Raw genomic sequence first — 21,319 nt, 5'->3', positions numbered from 1 at the left:
TCACTCGCGTCGAAAAGTTGAACTTTCCTAGTGTTCATGGGCTTTGGAAAAACCTTTTTCCCAGTGAAAACATCATCATTCCGCGTCATTCACGTCTCGTAATGTGTGATTTAGAGGTCGGAAACTGGGGCTAGATGTTGCTAACAGCGTTGCCCAGTTAGGGGCTCGTCATCACTTTTGTCACTTGAAAGCTGCATATCTTTCTTTCACAAGCGTCCAGGCCCGGAATGGGTAATCGGGAGAATTTGGAGAATTCCCGGTGGGCCGCTTCACTTTTGGTCCGGTCGAGGAAACAAATATTGACATTTGTCACGTTAGTGTATCTTCTCTTAAAGTAGGCTATAGCCTACACGTTCCGCATTCTGTGCATGACACCGTTGCCTCTGCATGGGTTGTAGCCTACCATGTGAGGGAGTTCTCTCCTCCCAAAAAGAGTTGGTTGGGTCCATATAGCACGTCTTTTCCAAAAAGTTTTCTCAGACACGGATAGCCGGGCTGGCCTTAGTAGCCATAAGCGTCAGGAAGGATCGATGGTAGAAAGAGGCCAGGAGGGACTGAAACGGCCAGGTAGAATGCTGCTAAATGTGCCAAGCTTCCAGATTACAGACAAAGTGGCAACTGGTAAAGAGAGATAGCCTATAGGCAATGATTATTAGCAGTGTAATTATTGGGCTAATATTGGACGTTTGTAGCGTTGTCAAGCTATTCGCAAGCAACATATTCAATTACTTAAAATATTAGTCTTTTGTATCCAATTCATAGACTTTGCAGTATGCAAATATTGATAACAAAACTGAAGCTTGATCTGTGTAGGCCTATGCGGTAAAAATTGTAGCCTCTGAGCAGCAGATCAACCAGTCGACCACTGAAAATGAGGAGCCCGAAATTAGTGATGAGGAGGCCATGACTACATAGAGAGGATAAATTAAAGTTATTTAATGTAAGAAAGAGCAATTATTCTACATGACAAACCTATATGCCTTGTTTGCGCAGAAGAGGGTGTAGTAAAGGAGTAGTCTAAATCACCAAACAACAATATAGCCTATCCATGCAAAAAACATGTAGCCTAAACATTAGTTCAATATGCCTCTTTGTGGAAGCGATAGGCTACATTTCAAAGGCTTTCTTTCTTTCTGTTTTTGTTAACTTGTGGTATAGTGGAATATTTGTTGTTAACTTCTCAGTTGAAGTGAATTATTATATAACCTTTACGCATTTGTTGAACCATGGTAGGCCTACTAATAAAAACTACAGGATAGTAAGAGCTGAACATTGCTTCATTTATCCAATTTCCACCACTAAAACGTGGGCCGGTCTTGGGCCTGAAACTCCCGGGCTGAAAAGTGGCCCCACTCCGGCCCTGCAAGCGTCTTACACTATATTTTAAGCAAATACAGTTGTTTATTTAGGATTAGTGAGTGTATGTTTTAACCTTTGTTGTGGCATCCGTGTTTGTCACACATTCCGACGGCAAAGCACATGAACACTTGTTTTGGGAAAAACAAAGTAATCAAATTACGGTTATACTTCAATTCATTTGCATAGCTACCGTTGGGAACACCCACTGGCATGCGTGGTTCCTTGAACCTGAACCGGTGTGGGAGCCGGACACTGGCATTCCACTTTCTAATAGTCTTAGCCAAGTTTCAGACCCTACCACAAAAACCTATTAGCAATGAGTGTTACAGCTGATGTTTTCAAATTCCTCACTTTAGAGTATTTTTGCATTGGCCAGAGTTTTGCTCTAAATCTTCAACAAATTTGAATCATATGTGACAACAGGAGAATAGTGTTTATAGTTTGGGGAAATGTTTCTATTTCTGGTAAATTAATGGTAATTATTGGTTTTTGCTACTTAATGTTTTTTTTTTTACATTTTTAGCGATTAAGCTATTAAGATCAATAAAAAGTGTAAGCATAATTTTCTTAATGTTTACTGCTCTTGAAGAAAACAAAAACTAGGTAAACCTTTAATATCTTGAATACAACATTTGTGAGGTCATTTTCATCAGAAAGGCAGTCCAGCAGACTCTCCAGCGATAGGCTACTTGTGACATGTTCCTCTGTGAGAATAGTTAGTGAGCAGCTGAATAGACGGATGTGGATTTTATTGTTCACTATATTGGCTCTGTGCACTAGCTTACTTGAAGTCGGCAAACTAGTTTCCTGTTCATCAACAAAGACCTGAAGATGAGTGCTTTAGTTGTACCTTACCTCTGAAGTAAGCCTATAAAAGCTACATTACTCCATCTTTGCCCATATAAGATCTGGTATCTTGAGATTTTTCCTATAGACCCTGTCACAGAAAAGGTGTTCACATGTCGGGGTCAGAAAGCTTTCCATCCCATTGAATTGTGTGTGTGTGAATTGACTGAAACGTCAAATAAATGTCAAGAAAAATGCTTACTTGTACTACTTTTTTGCATGTAGCCTATACACGCTGGGCTTGTCAACCAGATAGCCGGGCTAATGAATCTCTGGCTACTTGCTAATGTTGTCTACCCATTCTGTTATCAGCTCAGGATCAGGCAGACAATCGCCATTAGCTAAGACTTAATTTATTAAGGTACGGTTCGCAGCCCTTGGGTAACAATGACAGTGCATACCTTGACAGCTCAACATCCTGGCAGAGTCCGTCTACGGATTTTTTTAGACATTCTCTGATGCCAGTTTATTAGCTGTGCCATTTTTCTGACCTGCATGCTGTGCGCGCACCCAACCTAGGCTCTGGATAATTACAAACATTGAAGGGTTCTATGAGAAAATTAAATAGGGATTTTGAATTATCACACTTTTTAAACTCTCGCGGGGACAAAGGAATCGGAAATGCAGACGTTTTGCTCTACACACTTTCGTTCTCTGCCTTCTAGTGGATACTGTGATCTTCAGTATGTTAAGACGGCACACTTTGATTTTTACTACCATAGAGCTAACTTGCAATGCAAGTTGCCATAGGTAGTTAGCTTCAATTAACACCTGTATCTCCTTATATGGGCAAAGATGGCAGCGTTGGTTCCTTTTTGTCAGCAATCTTCAGAGGTTTATGTGTTGCCAGATTGGGTGGGTGGGTTTGTCGGGCGGGGGGAAATATGCCTTAGGCGGCACATAAAATTTTAGTTAAATGGTTTATCTATGACAAATTTGTTGTTGGGGTGTTTTTTTGCTGAAGAGGGCGGGTTTTTGAACATGATTGGGCGGAAACACTCAACCCAATCTGGCAACACTGGTAATGTCCGTGGGCGGCTCTAATGAGCACTGCTGTCTGCCGCTCTGCTTGGCTTCAAGTCGTTATAAAAGCGATTTTAGCTTCCACGTTTTCCTAAAAACGCCAGCCTATGTGCAGTGGCTGCGCAATATAAGGAGGGAAGGGTTTTCGGTAAGCACACATTTTGGAACAACTGAATCACTCCTCATCAGGTGCATGTTGGCAGTGATGTCAACAAACTGGAAATTGGTTTGCTGACTTCAAGTGGTGCACAGAGCCCATAGCATAAAGCTGTGTCTGAAAAGGAGAAAGAGATCCTGTATCTTTTTTACAACTAAAATTCTCACACACTGTTTGTATTAATTTTCACCCTCACTTTCTACATTATCTTCCATTTTCCCAGAGGACCGGAACAGCACACCCTAGCATGCAGGCACGTTGAGACAGAGTTCCACTTGCGTCTTGTTTATACCCATAAGTGTTGGGGAGCATTTCAGTTTGGGCATCCCAGAATAATAGACATCGCCATAGGTGGTTTTCCTGTGACACAAACAGTAGAATGTGACATGATTACGACTAATGCTGTTATATGCATTTTGTTGTTTTGTTTTGCTTATTGCTTAATGTTGTCTGTGATGCATTGACTGTATTTTCAGTACGTTTTGTAACTGCTTAATTACCTTACTGTAACTATGACAATTAACTTACTCAAATTCTGGGATATCAGCCACACACAGTCGATCTCTCCGTCGTTTCGAACCTGCTCCGCAGGAAGGCTTGCACAAACCCCACTCGGTCCACTCTGTATAGTGAGCAGGCTCTGGACAAACAGATGATGAATGCCTCTTTGGAAATTGCATACTGACTTTGTAACAGACAAAACCCATCAGAGGGTCAAGTTAATGAAGAATACACTGTTCTGTTCTGTGACTTACTTTCACAAGGCCGTTCAGTTTTGTGTTTAATGTCATAGCAAAGCCTGTGGTCAACAGGGGGACCATCACATGCTTTCCCACCAAAGTCCTTGAACAAACAGCTCCTCCGCCGAGCCTGTGAGCCAGCCTTTCTGGTGCAGCTGATTGGTCTGTTGTATGTTTCTTTCTTGCATGTCTCCCACTCTCCCCACTCTCCCCATTCTCCATCCACTAAAAGACAAACAAATTAAAATGCATATGAAACATACTGCATATATTTTCATTCACACACACAAAAATCACCTGTTAAAGTAACACAATGTAGGAATTCGCCTTTTCATCAAATTTCCAACATACTGGGTATCAGGTGTGTAAAAGTCCGGCTTCAGAAAGTAAAAGCCCTGCCACATTTTTGATAATAATATTAGAAAGGGATAGCGTGGAAAATAAAGGCTACTGATTACAAAATGGCAGTTGGAACCGCTACAATAATAGACCTCACCCACAAAAGTTCGCCTACAAAAAAGAACCAAAACGGCCATCTTTGCCCATATAAGGAGATTAATTAATTAAAGCTAACTACCTATGGCAAGTTCATTGCAAGTTAGCTCTGGGGTAGCAAACATCTAAGTGTGCCGCTTTCACTTCGCTATCCACTCGAAGGATGAGGACAAAAGTGTGTTCAGGAAAACGTCTGCATTTTAGACTTTTTCATCCCCGTGAGAGTTTAACAGGTGCGATAATTCAAAATCCCCATGTTATTTTCCCATAGGAAAAATCGCCAGTTACCGGATGTCAAAGATGAAGATGAAGAACTTCAGAGGTCTATGGAGTCCAATGATGTCTCTAGCTATTGTTTTTCAGACAGTCGGTGAGCATCAAAAGGAGTTCCTATATGTCCAGCAGCCTTCCCCCTTGGACACGGCACATGTGGATTTGTTCACAACCCGGCAAAGATAATCTCAGAGGAGCCATGTTGACTGACAAGGTAATTTTACACAAATTCATATAAATAATAGGCTATTGCACTACGGTAAATAAACTCTAACTTGGGAGCATATACTGGTGTTGCGGACTTTTTTCCCCTCTCTCTCATCGTAAGTGTTTTGTCCAGCACCCAGGATTAGATCGGGATGTGCGTGCGTTTTTTCCTTTTTATATTGCACAATTGCCGTAATGCAATTTGTGATTCCCCAGGTCGTGGGAGAGCAAGCTGCAAGACAGGATCTTCCTATATGGGTATGGGTAGGCCAGGGGTGCGGAAGGCGCGCCATTCTCCCTATTACAAGTTAGTTCACTATCAGAATGACTTTAAAGTTGTTATATTAAGATGAAAAACTTGCATAGGATGCCTATATGATAAAGGAACAACAAACTAGACTTTTTTGCCTTAAATCAATTAATTATCTAATTAATAAGAGTCTCCAGGTAAACCAATCAGGCAACCAAAATGCCTTTTTGACAAAGCAGTTATATTTTGTTTTTTGGAGTTTTATAGAAGGTTTTTACCTGGACAGTGTGTTTGTATGATGCAGATTGCATATGCATTGTGGTCCCCCAAGCAAGCGTTTCCACCATATTTTGGTGCTGGGTTATTACAATTTCGCGTCTTGGATTGTTGGCCGACTCCACAGGTCACTGAACATTCCGAGAGGGAGCTCCATGCCCCCCAAGCACCATGGACTAGGAAATGGAATTGAATTGTTGTTACAAGCTCATAGAGGTATAATTGTGATGCATGCAGGTGCAGGACAAACAAACATCTGTTTTGTACTTCAACAGAAGATGCACTCACTAGGACACATTGGTAGTGAATAACAATCCTGTGTATCAGTGTCAGGGCCTTGGCAGGGACGCCCAGCTGGCACAGATGATGGTGAAGGGTTGGTGCATGTCCTCCTGCGTTCCCTTGGCGGTGGAGTGGCACCCTCCATTCTACACGTCCCCAAACAGGGACTCCAAGTTCCCCAGTCTGACCAGCTACCATGTGCTTAGGAAAGGCAAAGAATCCGTTCAGATGTCAAAGAGGAAGTATTACAGGAAACAGTATGAAGTGGCAAACTTTCTCAATTGTTATCTCTGTTACACAAGAAGTGTTTTTTAGTTTTTTTTGTTTCAACTTAGTCAATTCAAACTGATTTGCGCAATGACTGCATATGCCAGTCTTCAGCTATACCATTACATAGAGATGACTGTGAAAGGGTGGCAGAGAAAGGAATGTTAAAACCTCTGTTGTAGCAGAAAATATATTATTACCAAATCCCTTAAAATACTCTTATGTATGTTTGAGATTCCCCTATTACCCCTACAGTCCTTAACAATAGTCATGTATAAATATACATAAATCTAAAGTTCTTAATTATATGATGTATTTTTAGAAATCAATCCCTACAAATGGAGATTTTATATATCATCACTGTGTACTTGGGCAGACGACTCCTGTTTCACATGATTGAGTATCTTGTCCTGGGCCGTCACAGCCTCCTCCACATTTAGGCGGTGGGTTGTTGCACGGTCTCTCTCTCCTGGACACACCTTTCCCACAGGTCACAGAGCAAGGTTGCCATGCTCCCCATTCTCCCCATCCACCTTGCTCTAAACAAAGAAAACGGTAGATTGCATCAACAACAGCTCTTTTTGTTTAAGATTTTCAGTATGGAAAGCAAAAAAAATGTTTCAGTGCAGCCACAGGAATAGTGGCATGGCATGTTTGTTTTTTTTACCAGGGCAGCAGTCTTGATCTTCACAAACTGCTGTTTGCAGAGTCCCGAGATTTTGGGAATCATTGCACTTTTGAATCCCATCGCATCTTCGTCGTCTTTGTTGAACGCCTTTCAGACAAGACACTGAGCAAGGACCCCATGGCGACCAGGCAGACCAGCAGGCGTTGCTGGATATGTTCAAATTTACAGCTGTGAGCATCAGGCAGATATATGACACCAACGTAAACCAAGCATGGTGACATTTCCTTGACTTACCGACAGGACACACATTCCCCATTTTCATTTTTGAAGCCGTATTGACTGTTGAAACAGCATTCATCTTGTGTGACGTCCCCTATGCGGCTCACACAATTCCCTGTGTCTTTGTCAAACTTAAAGTAACATGACACGAGCTGTGAATCTAAACACACAAAAAAGGCACATAGCCTACAGTCACTGTCTCTTCATCAAATTTGATAAAAGAGAAAAACAAATGCTGGCACAGTTTTAGTGTCATAGAACAGCCTTCCTCAAACTTCTTTGACCTGAGGCCTGGTAATGGCATACTTTGGGGTCAGGGCCCACCTACACGACCCCCCCCCCCCCCCCCCATCAAATTATCATTATGATTATCATTATCACAATTATTATTGATATGCTATATGGTTTTACATGCAATTCAAAGCAGTCAATGTTTAAAGTGCTAATATTGTTCACATTGTTCATTGCTTTTGCATGGTTGATGCTTGCATGAGAAATACTTCTCAAAACAACAGCAATTATATGGGTGCCATTGTTTTGGGATGTTTCCCTCATGCAAGCATCATACACTGGTAGGTAAATGGAAAAAAAAATATTGACATGCTTTTTAATGAAATTTCTTTTGAATGCCTAAATGTAAAAATTCAGGAAAAACAATACCAGCTTTTGTGTATTGCAAATGTCGAATCAGATATAAATCACTGATCTGGAGATCTTTAACAGGAAGACTAATTATGCTACAATAGCTTTTGGCCACGTTATATTCAATTTTGATTAATATTCAATGCTAGACTGTGTCTCTGCTTTGTTTTTATGAAAGTTGTATAAACCCATGTCGTTCTATTAAATGCTGTTATATAATTGGTGGCCAAGCAGCGAAGCTGCGAGGCAACCATTGTGTTTCTCTTTGTCTTATTATTATTATTCCGCCATGGAAGTCTATGGCAGCCCATAGAACCGTCTGGTAAAAAGTTGTGAAATTTGGCACACTGATTGGGGACAGTCCAATGATTAATTTCACCAAGTTTCATGCCGGCACCTCGAGCGCTCTAGCGCCACCAACAGGCCAAAGTTGGACGTGCGTTCACGCACGTAACTTTTGACCCGTAGGCCCAATTGTCAAAAATGAGGTATAGTTGGAATCCTTGGACCAAGCCGAGTTGCCTATGACGTCATTTTCCGCCATGATGGATTTTCTGCCATTTTGGATTTCATCAAAAACACTTAAAATGTATCAGGGGTCACATATTTTCTCTGATTCCCACCAAATTTGACACAGATCATCTTCAGACCAAGCCTCATTCAGCTCGTGCTTTTCGTCTTCGGAACTATTACCGTTCACCTGTAACAGCCAATCGAAATTTGCGGCGAAGCCGCCAAACAGGAAGTGAGCTCATATCTCAGCAACCCTTGCAGTTATCAAAACCAAACTTGGTAGGTGGACTTATGACCCCATCAGGAGGACACTCAAGAAAGTTGGTGACCTTTGACCTCTAGGGGGCACTGTAATTCAGAAACATGCTTTTTGGCCTGTAGCTGCTGTTGTGCTTAGAATTACAATGTACTAATGGTGTCTGGTAATACTCTGCAACATCTTTATGTCGACAGATGGCAACTTATGAAATCAACATAATTGATTCAGCCGCCATATTGGATTTATCAAAAACACTAACAAATTTCCCTAGGTCACAAATTTCATCTGATCCTCACCAAAATTGGCACAGACCATCTTCAGACCATGCCTTGTCAGTGCATTGATTTCTGTAACGGAAGCGTTTGCCCGTAGCAGCCAATCGACACAAACAGGAAGTGAGCTCATATCTCAGCCACCGTAGCATCTATCAAAACCAAACTTAGTATAAGGACTCATGATCCCACCGGGAGGACGTCCAAGAAATTTGGTGACCTTTGACCTCTAGGATCGCTGCAAATAGCAAAAATGCAAGTTGGCTTGTATTTTTTGATGTGCTAGACATGAAACTTGCTCTGGCAGCTTATGGCCATATGTCTGATTGCAGCATTGAGCTAACAGCATTGAGTTGCCGTGGTTACTCCGGCCTACTGCTTGGCCCCCACATTGCTGCTTGCAGCTATATTTACAAATAGCCTTCCAACAGGTTGAAGCGGTATCGAGTGGTTTCAGTTTCTCTAGCGCAGACGCGCACACGCATGCATTGAATGAACGCTCATACTGTACCACCATTTAATTGTATGCCTCTATGTTTGATGACACCAAATTAGCAAGTATTTCCTCCTGATTGTTTTTTCTGTCATTCCGTGGTTCCTTGATCAATTGCGTAGCAAATTATCAGAGGAAGCATCGTGCATAATTTCACTCCGCGACTCCGCGGACCAGCAGTGTCAATGTTGCGGCAGTTTGACAAACGCTGCATAAGGCCGTGCTATAATTGTGCATACCACAACTAACAGTACATATACAATATAATCTCTCTCTATCTCTCTCTCACACACAGACACACACACACACTCTTGATCATTCACTCAAACAGCCATAAACATGAATACAAAAAGTTGTATTACATAACTGATAAGTTTATATGCAATAGTAGCAGGTTTTGATGTTCATGAAAGTCATGATGAAACCAACCACTTTAGAAAGAAAATACCGGTAGTCTACTTTCGAATTAGCATCAGTTTGAAATGGCATACTAATACAGTTAAGATAAAAACATGATCCTTACTCTCTGATATCAGGTTTTGCTCTGGTGTAAAAGATCAAAGTCTGTCACTTACCTATTGCTTGAGGCAGCAAAAAGAGAATGTACTGTATACTAAAAACCAGCAACATTGTGTAAACCATACGGTCGTACACAGAATTTCTGGACCCAAATATTTTGTCTTTCGTCCTTTTGTTTCCAGCTGTTCAGTTCAACTCTTTCTGTTTTGTGGCCAAAGGGCATTTGACCCTTTACAGGAAGGCCACAGGTTGTGTCATCTGTTTGTCTAAGTTAGGCAACACTTTTCAGTAAGGGGGCGGGGGAGGATTTATGGGAAATTGGGCTTCTCTGTTAGCCTGGAAAATTCAGACCCTAGAAAAATTAAGGGTCTGGCCATGACTAATGTAATGGCCCAACTCGAGGGGCGGCACCATGCATTTGAAAATCTCACTGCACGCAATTGGATAACACTACGACCAATGTTTACTGACTGATTCGTTGCAGCGCTGTTGTCATCTGTTTAGCTCGCCTCTGGCCCACTTATTAAAATACACCGATGTGATTTGGTGCCACACAATACAAGCAGAGGTGGACAGAGTACACAGCTTCATTACTTGAGTAAAAGTACAGATACCCTTTGCTAAATTTTACTCAAGTACAAGTAAAAGTACAACAGATGTCAGATGTCTACTTACTGAAGTACTTGTTTGTTAAAAGTACTTGAGTATCAAGACTACAAGAGTAGCCTACATTTTCTAAATATTGCATTACTATTGCCACAGTGCTATTGCAGTACTATTGCCACATTTATGTACAGAAACGTCCTACATGGAGTTATGAAAAATGTTAACGTTAAAGGGACACCAGGCAACGTTTTTGTGTTAATTAATCATGTATTGAACAATTTAACCACAGCTCAGCTTTAAGAAACTCAATAGCCTAGATGCATGCTTAGCATTTTGTGATCATTAGGCTACTTTCACAAACTCAGTCAGCTGTCCTCTGATTTACCAATATCTAGGCGATATTTGTAACATTTATTTTGTATTTGGCCTGTTATGAAATCATGTGGAACAATTTAAACACATTGTAAAACTTAAAGCCCAAATTTGGAGACATCCATGCATTTCGAAATTTACTGCAAATTCAAAACTGGATTACTCTGGAACGGCTAACTGTACAGGGGACTGATTTACACCTTTGTGTTCGGTAAGGTCTGCTGTTTATTTTGATATGAGGTTTGTCGTGTGTTAAAAGAAGGGTTCGTGAAGTATTCCACCGAGATGAATGGGTTGGGAGATCATGGGACGCAAAACCTTCAGTAGAATGTATGATTAAATTGAATTATATCATTTACTTTTCTCGCGAACCGTTCCACTAAGCAATTATCGGGTAACATCGTTTAAAAGCTGAGAGAAAGCTCTTTCGTGTGATACTTGTGATGTCTGTGTGATGAATAGGCTACTTCGCGAGTAGTTCAACTGAGATGAATGGAATTTGGACGCACTTTCTTTCTTGCGCTGTCACTTTCTCCACTGCGTAAAATACTCAATTAATTTGCGCTGTGAATGCTTAGATTATTTTGACAGGCCACACAGGCTAAATAAAAATCGCTATTAGGACGCAAAGCAGAATATTGAAAGAAGGGGGCACCAAGGCCACCGTGGCCTGTAAACCTCTGATTTTCAAAGGGGCCTCACGGCCAACGCAAGAGGCAACGACGTGGCCGCCGTGAAATTCCTACCCTGTTTGGGGGTTTATGTCTGTATTTCTCCTAAGTTATAAGTCTAAAGTTAGCGTCTTTATCGTGACATGTTTCCCTTTTAGTTCTCCCTCGTGTGTGATCCTTTTTGTGGGCTGCGTCCACCCCTGTATGTGTAGCGTGTGTGTGTAGCCTACTTGACCTGCTCCGTGTGTATTGTGTTCTGGGTCTGTGTCCCTGCTCTCGTTCTCAGCTAATAAACCTTTTGATTGGACAACTGTCGGTGTCGCACCGAGGTGAAGTTAGTTTGATATTTGATATTCGGATATTCGACAGATTTTCAAAAAAAAATGTATGCGGCCAGTTTCACCCCGTGTTTGCAGACAATGTACAAACAGATGACCTGTCTACTTGCTCCCAGCCGACCTTAGGGACAGTCTAAAAAGTACCTTCTGAATTACCTTCATAGTCTTTTTTGTCAATAGCTTTGACATCATGTGACCTAGTGACTCCAAACCAATGCAGAATATTTATCCTATATGGGACTCATCAGACACACCCCTTTTTTGATAGTCTGTATGCACACTGTATTTTATATGAATATTTAGTAAAAAAATACATTATATCCTATATGAATGGTCCTCTTTTTTCAATACCTCCCAAGTCATGTGAACTAGTGACTCCAAACCAATGCAGAATAGTTATCCTATATGGGACTCATCGGGCACACCTCTTTTTATGGTCACTGTATGCACACTGTATTTTACATTAATATTTTAAAGGAAATACTTTATTTCATATAAGAAACAGTCTCCTTTTTTTCAATACCTCCCAGGTCATGTGACCTAGTGACTCCAAACCAATGCAGAATTGTTATCCTATATGGGACTCATCGGGCACACCTCTTTTTATGATCACTGTATGCACACTGTATTTTATATGAATATTTTGTAAAAAAAAAAACATTATTTACCATAAGAAACGGTCTCCTTTTATTCAATACCTCCCAAGCCATGCGACCTAGTGACTCCAAACCAATGCAGAATAGTTATCCTATATGGGACTCATCGGGCACACCTCTTTTTATGGTCACTGTATGTACACTGTATTTTTTATGAATATTTTAAAGAAAATACATTATTTCATATAAGAAACAGTCTTCTTTTTTTCAATACCTCCCAGGTCATGTGACATAGTGACTCCAAACCAATGCAGAATTGTTATCCTATATGGGACTCATCAGACACACCTCTTTTTATAGTCACTGTATGCACACTGTATTTTATATTAATATTTTAAAGAAAATACATTATTTCATATAAGAAACAGTCTCCTTTTTTTCAATACCTCCCAGGTCATGTGACCTAGTGACTCCAAACCAATGCAGAATAGTTATCCTATATGGGACTCATCGGGCACACCTCTTTTTATGGTCACTGTATGCACACTGTATTTTATATGAATATTTTAAAGAAAATACATTATTTCCCATAAGGAATGGTCTCCTTTTTTTCAATACCTCCTAAGCCATGTGACCTAGTGTCTCCAAACCAATGCAGAATAGTTATCCTATATGGGACTCATCAGACACACCTCTTTTTATGGTCACTGTATGCACACTGTATTTTATATGAATATTTTGTAAAAAAATACGTTATTTCCTATATGAATGGTCCTCTTTTTTCAATACCTCCCAAGTCATGTGACCTAGTGACTCCAAACCAATGCAGAATAGTTATCCTATATGGGACTCATCGGGCACACCTCTTTTTATGGTCACTGTATGCACACTGTATTTTATATGAATATTTTAAAGAAAATACATTATTTCATATAAGAAACAGTCTTCTTTTTTTCAATACCTCCCAGGTCATGTGACCTAGTGACTCCAAACCAATGCAGAATTGTTATCCTATATGGGACTCATCAGACACACCTCTTTTTATAGTCACTGTATGCACACTGTATTTTATATTAATATTTTAAAGAAAATACATTATTTCATATAAGAAACAGTCTCCTTTTTTTTAATACCTCCCAGGTCATGTGACCTAGTGACTCCAAACCAATGCAGAATAGTTATCCTATATGGGACTCATCGGGCACACCTCTTTTTATGGTCACTGTATGCACACTGTATTTTATATGAATATTTTAAAGAAAATACATTATTTCCCATAAGGAATGGTCTCCTTTTTTTCAATACCTCCTAAGCCATGTGACCTAGTGTCTCCAAACCAATGCAGAATAGTTATCCTATATGGGACTACTCATCAGACACACCTCTTTTTATGGTCACTGTATGCACACTGTATTTTATATGAATATTTTGTAAAAAAATACGTTATTTCCTATATGAATGGTCCACTTTTTTCAATACCTCCCAAGTCATGTGACCTAGTGACTCCAAACCAATGCAGAATAGTTATCCTATATGGGACTCATCGGGCACACCTCTTTTTATGGTCACTGTATGCACACTGTATTTTATATGAATATTTTAAAGAAAATACATTATTTCCCATGAGGAATGGTCTCCTTTTTTTCAATACCTCCCAAGCCATGTGACCTAGTGACTCCAAACCAATACAGAACAGTTACCCTATATGGGACTCATCAGACACACCTCTTCCTATAACCATTGAAAGCACACTATTTTATATTAATATTTTAAAGAAAATACATCGTTTCCTATAAGGAATGGTCACCTTTTTCAATACCCCCCCCCCCCCCCCCCCAAGGGAAGTGACGTAGGGACACCAAACCAATGCAGAATATCCTTTATGGGACTAATCAGACACACCTCAAATTAATATAATTTTTGCACGTACTATTTTTTTATAGTACCCATTTGTTTCCTATGGAAACTGTGTTTTCTCAATACCTTCCATATAATAGTAGATGCCAAATCATTTTTCATATTGAGGTGTGTCTGATAAGTACCCCATAGCAGAACAGTTCTGTATTGATCTGTGTTGTCTAGGACCCCTTATATGGCAGCTATTGAGCAAAAAGCTGTTTTCCATAGGAAATAAATATGATTCTTTAAAAAAAATTAAATATAATAGTTCATGCAAAATATTATTTCACATTGACATGTGTCTGATTATTATCACATAGCAGAACAGTTCTATGTTGATCTGTGATGTCTAGCGAGAAAAAAGCTTGCGAGGTATTGAAAAAAGGAGACCATTCATGATGGCAAATAATGTATTTTCTTAAAAATATTAATATAAAATACAGTGTGCATACAGAGACTATAAGAAGAGGTGTGTCTTATTAGTCCCACATAGGATAACTATTCTGCATTGGTTTGGAGTCCCTAGGTCACATGGCTTGGGAGGTATTGAAAAAAAGGAGTCTGTTTCTTATATGAAATAATGTATTTTATTTAAAGAATTCATATAAAATATAGTGTGCATACAGTTGCTATAAAAAGAGGTGTGTCTGATGAGTCCCATATAGGATAACTATTCTGCATTGGTTTGGAGTCACTAGGTCACATGGCTTGGGAGGTATTGAAAAAAAGGAGACTGTTTCTTATATGAAATAATGTATTTTCTTTAAAATATTAATGTAAAATACAGTGTGCATACAGTGACCATAAAAAGAGGTGTGCCTGATGAGTCCCATATAGGATAACTATTCTGCATTGGTTTGGAGTCACTAGGTCGCATGGCTTGGGAGGTATTGAAAAAAGGGAGGCCGTTTCTTATGGTAAATAATGTATTTTCTTTAAAATATTCATATAAAATACAGTGTGCATACAGTGACTATAAAAAGAGGTGTGCCCAATGAGTCCCATATAGGATAACAATTCTGCATTGGTTTGGAGTCACTAGGTCACATGACCTGGGAGGTATTGAAAAAAAGGAGACTGTTTCTTATATGAAATAATGTATTATCTTTAAAATATTCATATAAAATACAGTGTGCATACAGTGATCATAAAAAGAGGTGTGCCCGATGAGTCCCATATAGGATAACAATTCTGCATTGGTTTGGAGTCACTAGGTCACATGACTTGGGAGGTATTGAAAAAAAGGAGACTGTTTCTTATATGAAATAATGTATTTTCTTTAAAATATTCATATAAAATACAGTGTGCATACAGTGACTATAAAAAGAGGTGTGCCAGATGAGTCCTATATAGGATAATTATTCTGCATTGGTTTGGAGTCACTAGGTCACATGACCTGGGAGGTATTGAAAAAAAAGGAGACTGTTTCTTATATGAAATAATGTATTTTCTTTAAAATATTCATAAAAAATACAGTGTGCATACAGTGACCATAAAAAGAGGTGTGCCCGATGAGTCCCATATAGGATAACTATTCTGCATTGGTTTGGATTCACTAGGTCGCATGGCTTGGGAGGTATTGAATAAAAGGAGACCGTTTCTTATGATAAATAATGTATTATATTTAAAATATTCATATAAAATACAGTGTGCATACAGTGACCATAAAAAGAGATGTGTCTGATGAGTCCCATATAGGATAACTATTTTGAATTGGTTTGGAGTCACTAGGTCACATGACCTGGGAGGTATTGAAAAATAGAAGACTGTTTATTATATGAAATAATGTATTTTCTTTAAAATATTCATAAAAAATACAGTGTGCATACAGTGACCATAAAAAGAGGTGTGCCCGATGAGTCCCATATAGGATAACTATTCTGCATTGGTTTAGAGTCACTAGGTCGCATGGCTTGGGAGGTATTGAAAAAAAGGAGACCGTTTCTTATGATAAATAATGTATTATCTTTAAAATATTCATATAAAATACAGTGTGCATACAGTGACTATAAAAAGAAGTGTGTCTGATGAGTCCCATATAGGATAACTATTTTGAATTGGTTTGGAGTCACTAGGTCACATGATGTCAAAGCTATTGACAAAAAAGACTATGAAGGTAATTCAGAAGTTACTTTTTAGACGGTCCCTATGGTCGGCTGGGAGCAAGTAGACAGGTCATCTGTTTGTACATTGTCTGCAAACACGGGGTGAAACCGGCAGCATAATTTTTTTTTTTTGAATATCTGTCGAATATCCGAATATCAAATATCAAACTAACTTCACCTCGGTCTGTGACGCTATCAAATCGTTACAATACCTTCACCGCTCGCAGCCATTTGTCTACACCTGCTGTGGCCTCCTCGTGGTTGCTGCCGGTCCCGGCAGGCCAAGCGTGTTGCAATTTGATGACATAATGACCTATCGCAATATGCCGGTATAACAAAAATCTCTATCGTTGGCCAAATTTTTATCGCATACCGCTTATACCGTTTATATCGCCCAGCCCTACCCTTAACGTTCATTTTTAAAACTGTGCAACTCACTGAGTGATTTTTGACAACACTCCAGTTTAAGAACCACTGCTGTAACAAAATAATTAATTTGGGGGGTGGGGCAAGTTGTGTCCTTTTTCTCAGATGGGTATAAAGAGGATCAGTAGCCTGGCGGGCCATCCTATATCATTGAAATGTATAGTCTGGAATCGAACCATTCACCTCGCTTAATCCAAGGGGCGGGCAGAGAATTGTCTTTCAAACTGCCTAGGCATGCAATAGGCCAGCGCTACGACCATATCCGTATCCGGTCGGCAAAACGGCAAATACATCCTTCTTCGAAAGGAATGACTTAAGTGCATTGTGTTGCTCAACTTTCAAAGAAAAGCACAAGTCCAACTCCTCCAAAGTTGACGCCAACGCCGATTCAAACAACCGCTCTTCGTTCGCCATAGCACTTCCTTGTTGTTCACCGTCGCAGGACTGTCGTTATCCTGTTAAGCCCGCCTTAAGACTCTCTAACAAAATAGAGCACTGTGATTGGATGACGTCCACGGCGTCAGCCAATAGAAATCCCTATGGTTTGATACTAGACGTACAGGCTGAGCAAATTAATTTGCCTCCGCTAGGGTGCGTCTAGATTTCTAGGCTAGAGGATCAGTTGACTTGGGTGACAACAATCTGTCCAAGCGTCACCCGTGCCGCTATATGTGAATTCACCTCCTGCATCACTTGGTAAGGGTGTCTGTAGACTGCACCTGCATCATCATGAAGATCTTCATTGTCTGTTCCTATGTGCTGCTTATGGACATGGCAGGTAATTTTCAAAATACTGCTTTGGATCTCCATCACAGGAATATTTGATTCTGTCACACTGTACTGTATATGTTTGTGCATGTTTTTAAACAATTCTAGGTTTTAATATCACTTTTTATGCCCCTGAAATGGCAATTTCATCAAATTTAATCTACTTCATTTCATGAGAGATGTTGTTAGTGTGGGGATGTGGGGATTTCTGGTTTATGTGCCCACCTGCACTGGCAACCAGTGTGGCTTGTGTGACTGCAAGCGTGGTCACATGGGGCAGGTCACATGACTAACTAGGAAGTTATAAAGTTTGGTTTGTTGAGAGCTCACATTCTCTTGCTGCTGCCACCACTTGCTCTTTGTGACTGTTAAGGTCCTCTGTCATGCAGGGTGAATGCTAGAACCATGTGTTTCACTCTTCGTGGAGGACACTGAGGTGACTGCCTGATTTTAAGATTTATGAGTGCTGGGCTACAGACACTGATGCTCTGCACTGGAATGTTCCTTTCTTCCTGTGTCACTGTGCTGTGGGGAGTAGTGAACGCTCTTGCAAAGGACCAGGCCAGCCACTGTTTTACTGTTAGTTTTTGGGTTTGTTTGTTTGCTTTCATTTTGTTTGTCTTTTTGTTTGTTTGCATTGTCTCTCTGTAACTGCTGGGACTAACATCACTTGCTTAAGCTCGCATGCTTACAGCTCTTGTGCTGGGAGCTGGCTGTTCCTCTTTTGTCCTATCATATAGGCTGTCTTTGTACAAGGCCGGATCCGCAACTCAATACTGCTCCTTTCAGGGTTGGGTGCCACATGGAGGGAGATATTTTCTCGGTGTGTACTGTGTGTACAACACGGTGTGGTATTTTGTAGTGGTATCCTGTAGTGGTATTTACTTCTTGTGTTTGCAGTGCTTGCCGTGTTGCATTCTTTTGTGGTGCTGGGTTTGCTGTCTCTCTCTCTCCCTCTCTCACCAGGGCCCCTCTCCAAGACGGGAGCTGTGTGTGCTGACCCGACCTTATTAGCCTGAGGAGTCTCAGCCAGTTATCCCATGCAGTCTTTCTTACTTACACACAACTTACATTCTGGATTGTATTTATACTATTTGTAATAAATTTGAGTATTTCGTATATGCCTTTTGTTCCTGTTTCTTTGTGGGGAAGGCCGAGAACCAGCCACGTTAGAGAGCTTATAGGTTTCTCCCGCCTGGGTTTAGGGGGTGGCGTAGTCAGAGTAGGTATTCTGCATGTCAGGTACCACATTAGTATTTTATTGAATTAGACTGATTTGAGTCTTTCTCTCTGCTTAACCTGTGATATCTGTTACTAGTTGTAGTGCCGATGTCTTGTTTGTCCGTCAGCAACCACCTCTGCCAAGGTACTTGCCTCCAGCACAGAAGAAAAAGTGGACATGGAGAAGATGAAAAATGTAAAGCAGAAGAGCTGAAATGACCTCTCTATCACTTTAGATGAATCCAAGAGAGCCAAAAGATATGCCAATGATTATGATGGTGCTCTCAACTTTCACTGCTCAAGCCTTCAGAGCATATCAAGGATTACTTGGTAAACTGTGCTCTATTGTACTTTAGTGTTACTTTAGCCATCTACCATTTCACAGATTAAATGTCCATTCAATATTGTTTGCAGTTACCACAACAACCACCATGAAAACAGACATTTTTCTATCAACTGCAAAAAAGCATTCGAGTACAACCCAATCTGCATGTCCCACTAACAGTGTCATAGCAGGTATTATCAGTTACCACGGAAGGACCCCAGGTAATGCCCTAGTATTTGTTGTATTTTGGTAGCTCAAATGTTCTTGGGCACAAACACTCACATTTTCATATCTAAATCAATTTTGTTGTAGTAGGTCTAAAAGTGTATGCCCTCTGTCTTTGTTTAGATTTGCTTTCAGATGCTGCAATGCATTTGACCACCAACACACCTTGCTGGAGTCTCCTCCTACCACGACAACCATCGAGAGTAAAGAGCTTTCTCATTTCCTTTCCTTGGATGCATTTCTCAGTTTTATTAAGACTTTAAAAACCAATTGTTAATGTTGTTAGTTATTGACTGAAGATTAAATAAGGGTATTTTATGTAATTGAAAGATTTCCAAACTTCACGATGGTTGGATTGTTGATTATACTCCACTGTAGGCTACTAGAGTATTATCTTTATAAAATAAATTGATAAAAACTGTGAGTAAAAGGTTAAATTGTTTTTTTTTTTTTTTTCTTCATTGCTTCGCTTCAAATTCTATGTCTGCGTAAAATTACATTATCTGAAGAAGCTGGTGGCATTCCCAGTTCAATTATTTCACATACTACTATTTTTGCATTGATATGCATACTTTCTTTTAAAATTAGATTATTTCTGATTGTTAGAAAGACCTCTAGCTCTGTATGAATATGGAACAGATACAGGGGTGGTCTTGGGGCAGGTCCTCCTGAAGGGTCATTAATTACAACAACCCTACCTTGTACTTGGCCAAATGTTATGCTAATAAAGTACTGTCTGAGTACTTGGAGCAGCACTACTCAATGACAGTGGTAAGGTGTGAGCATCATTCATTTCTGTCCACCCAGTATAGACAAAGAGGCACAGAGGTGTCTAGAAAGTCATGCTAAATCTAATCTACAGAATGTATAGATCAGAGATACAAATGGATACAAAATCATGAATGAACACCAGAAATACACCGTATGTAAATTTACAGGAAGGATTCTGATTCACACCTCTTTCAGCACCAACAACAACCTGGCTATCAACACAAAGAAGACGAGAGCTCATCGTGGACTACAGGAAGTCAAAAGCTGGCACACACCCCCCCATCCTCAATGGGACTGAGGTGGAGCGTGTCACCAGCTTCAAGTTTCTGGGTCTCCATATCTCTGAGGACCTCTCTTAGACCCTCATCACCTCTACTCTGATCAAGAAAGCTCACCAGCGTCTGTTCTTTCTAAGGAGACTAAAAAGAGGGTCCACCTGTCTCCTCAGATCCTAGTGAACTTCTATACCGCACCATCGAGAGCATCCTCACCAGCTGTGCCACAGTATGGTGGCAACTGCTCTGCTCTGCCTCTGACCGGAAAGCAGGGTGGTGAAAACTGCTCAACGCATCACACACTCCCGCACACTCCCCTCCATCGAGGCCACCCAGGGCAAGCGCTTGTGTAAGGTGCACAGCATCATCAAAGACCAGTCTGTTCACCCCACTCCCCTCTGGGAAGTGTTGGTCTCTTCACACCCCAACTAACAGGTTTAGAGCTTCTTTCCTGCGACTGTCACTCTAGGCTACTCTGCACATCAGTGACAACCAGGGATGTAGTGGAGGCAAGTAAACACAGTTTATCTACCTCTGAAATTTCAGAAATAGAGTTTAGCCTATCCAACTCTTGTTGGAGTTTATCGACCTGCCAAAAGAGTTTATTCACCAATTGCAACGTTTAACATTCAAAAATGACACTGTATTATCCACATTCACACTCTATGAACCATTTAATACCATTGATATTGTTATAAACATTGGACAATAATCTCCACCATCATCAAACATGTTCTGAATGCCTTGAAAAAAAATCTGTTAGGCTACTGCATGACGTAGGCTAGTCCACCTCACTGTAATCACAAAATGTATAGGCTAGTCGCCTCAGAAAATGTCTAATAAGGGTAGACGGGCTCTGGTCACCTCGACTTATTTTACCACTGCATCCCTGGTGACAACCAAACAACCAACCAACTAGCTTACAGCAAAATGAATCGATC

The 21,319-nt window shown here is 40.3% G+C and overlaps 1 protein-coding gene and 1 long non-coding RNA gene across 2 annotated transcripts; one reads left to right on the top strand and one right to left on the bottom strand.

Moving 5' to 3' along the window:
* Window positions 1-292: 292 nt before the first annotated feature.
* LOC143115042 (properdin-like) lies at window positions 293-9,984 on the bottom strand. Its single transcript, XM_076276892.1, has 9 exons — window positions 9,837-9,984; window positions 7,098-7,242; window positions 6,843-7,009; window positions 6,544-6,714; window positions 5,915-6,109; window positions 5,629-5,802; window positions 4,141-4,350; window positions 3,914-4,025; window positions 293-3,745 (listed from the first exon to the last, which is right to left on the bottom strand). The coding sequence occupies exons 1-9, from the start codon at window positions 9,901-9,903 to the stop codon at window positions 3,628-3,630; spliced, it is 1,359 nt and encodes a 452-aa protein (XP_076133007.1). The 5' UTR covers window positions 9,904-9,984; the 3' UTR covers window positions 293-3,627.
* Window positions 9,985-18,624: 8,640 nt separating this feature from the next.
* LOC143114857 (uncharacterized) lies at window positions 18,625-19,891 on the top strand. The gene is made up of 3 exons (XR_012985010.1): window positions 18,625-19,112; window positions 19,197-19,328; window positions 19,456-19,891. It is a non-coding gene; the product is annotated as an uncharacterized LOC143114857 (long non-coding RNA).
* The last annotated feature ends 1,428 nt before the right edge of the window (window positions 19,892-21,319 follow it).

Source organism: Alosa pseudoharengus, unplaced genomic scaffold (genome assembly GCF_046254945.1).
Source record: "Alosa pseudoharengus isolate Yale_2024_CS ecotype anadromous, Long Island Sound unplaced genomic scaffold, YU_APseudo_1.1 YU_APseudo_1.1_scf_9, whole genome shotgun sequence".
Taxonomy (NCBI): domain Eukaryota; kingdom Metazoa; phylum Chordata; class Actinopteri; order Clupeiformes; family Clupeidae; genus Alosa; species Alosa pseudoharengus.
Note: the sequence above shows the minus strand (reverse complement) of the source record. Positions and strands in the feature narration are given on the sequence as shown.

Coding starts and splice junctions, on each gene's coding strand:
- LOC143115042 (XM_076276892.1), bottom strand. CDS start 9,903: ATGGTTTACACAATGTTGCTGGTTTTTAGTATACAGTACATTCTCTTT. Junction 6,715..6,842: donor AGATCAAGACTGCTGCCCTG/GTAAAAAAAACA, acceptor TTCTTTGTTTAG/AGCAAGGTGGATGGGGAGAA. Junction 4,351..5,628: donor CATACAAACACACTGTCCAG/GTAAAAACCTTC, acceptor TTTGTCTTTTAG/TGGATGGAGAATGGGGAGAG.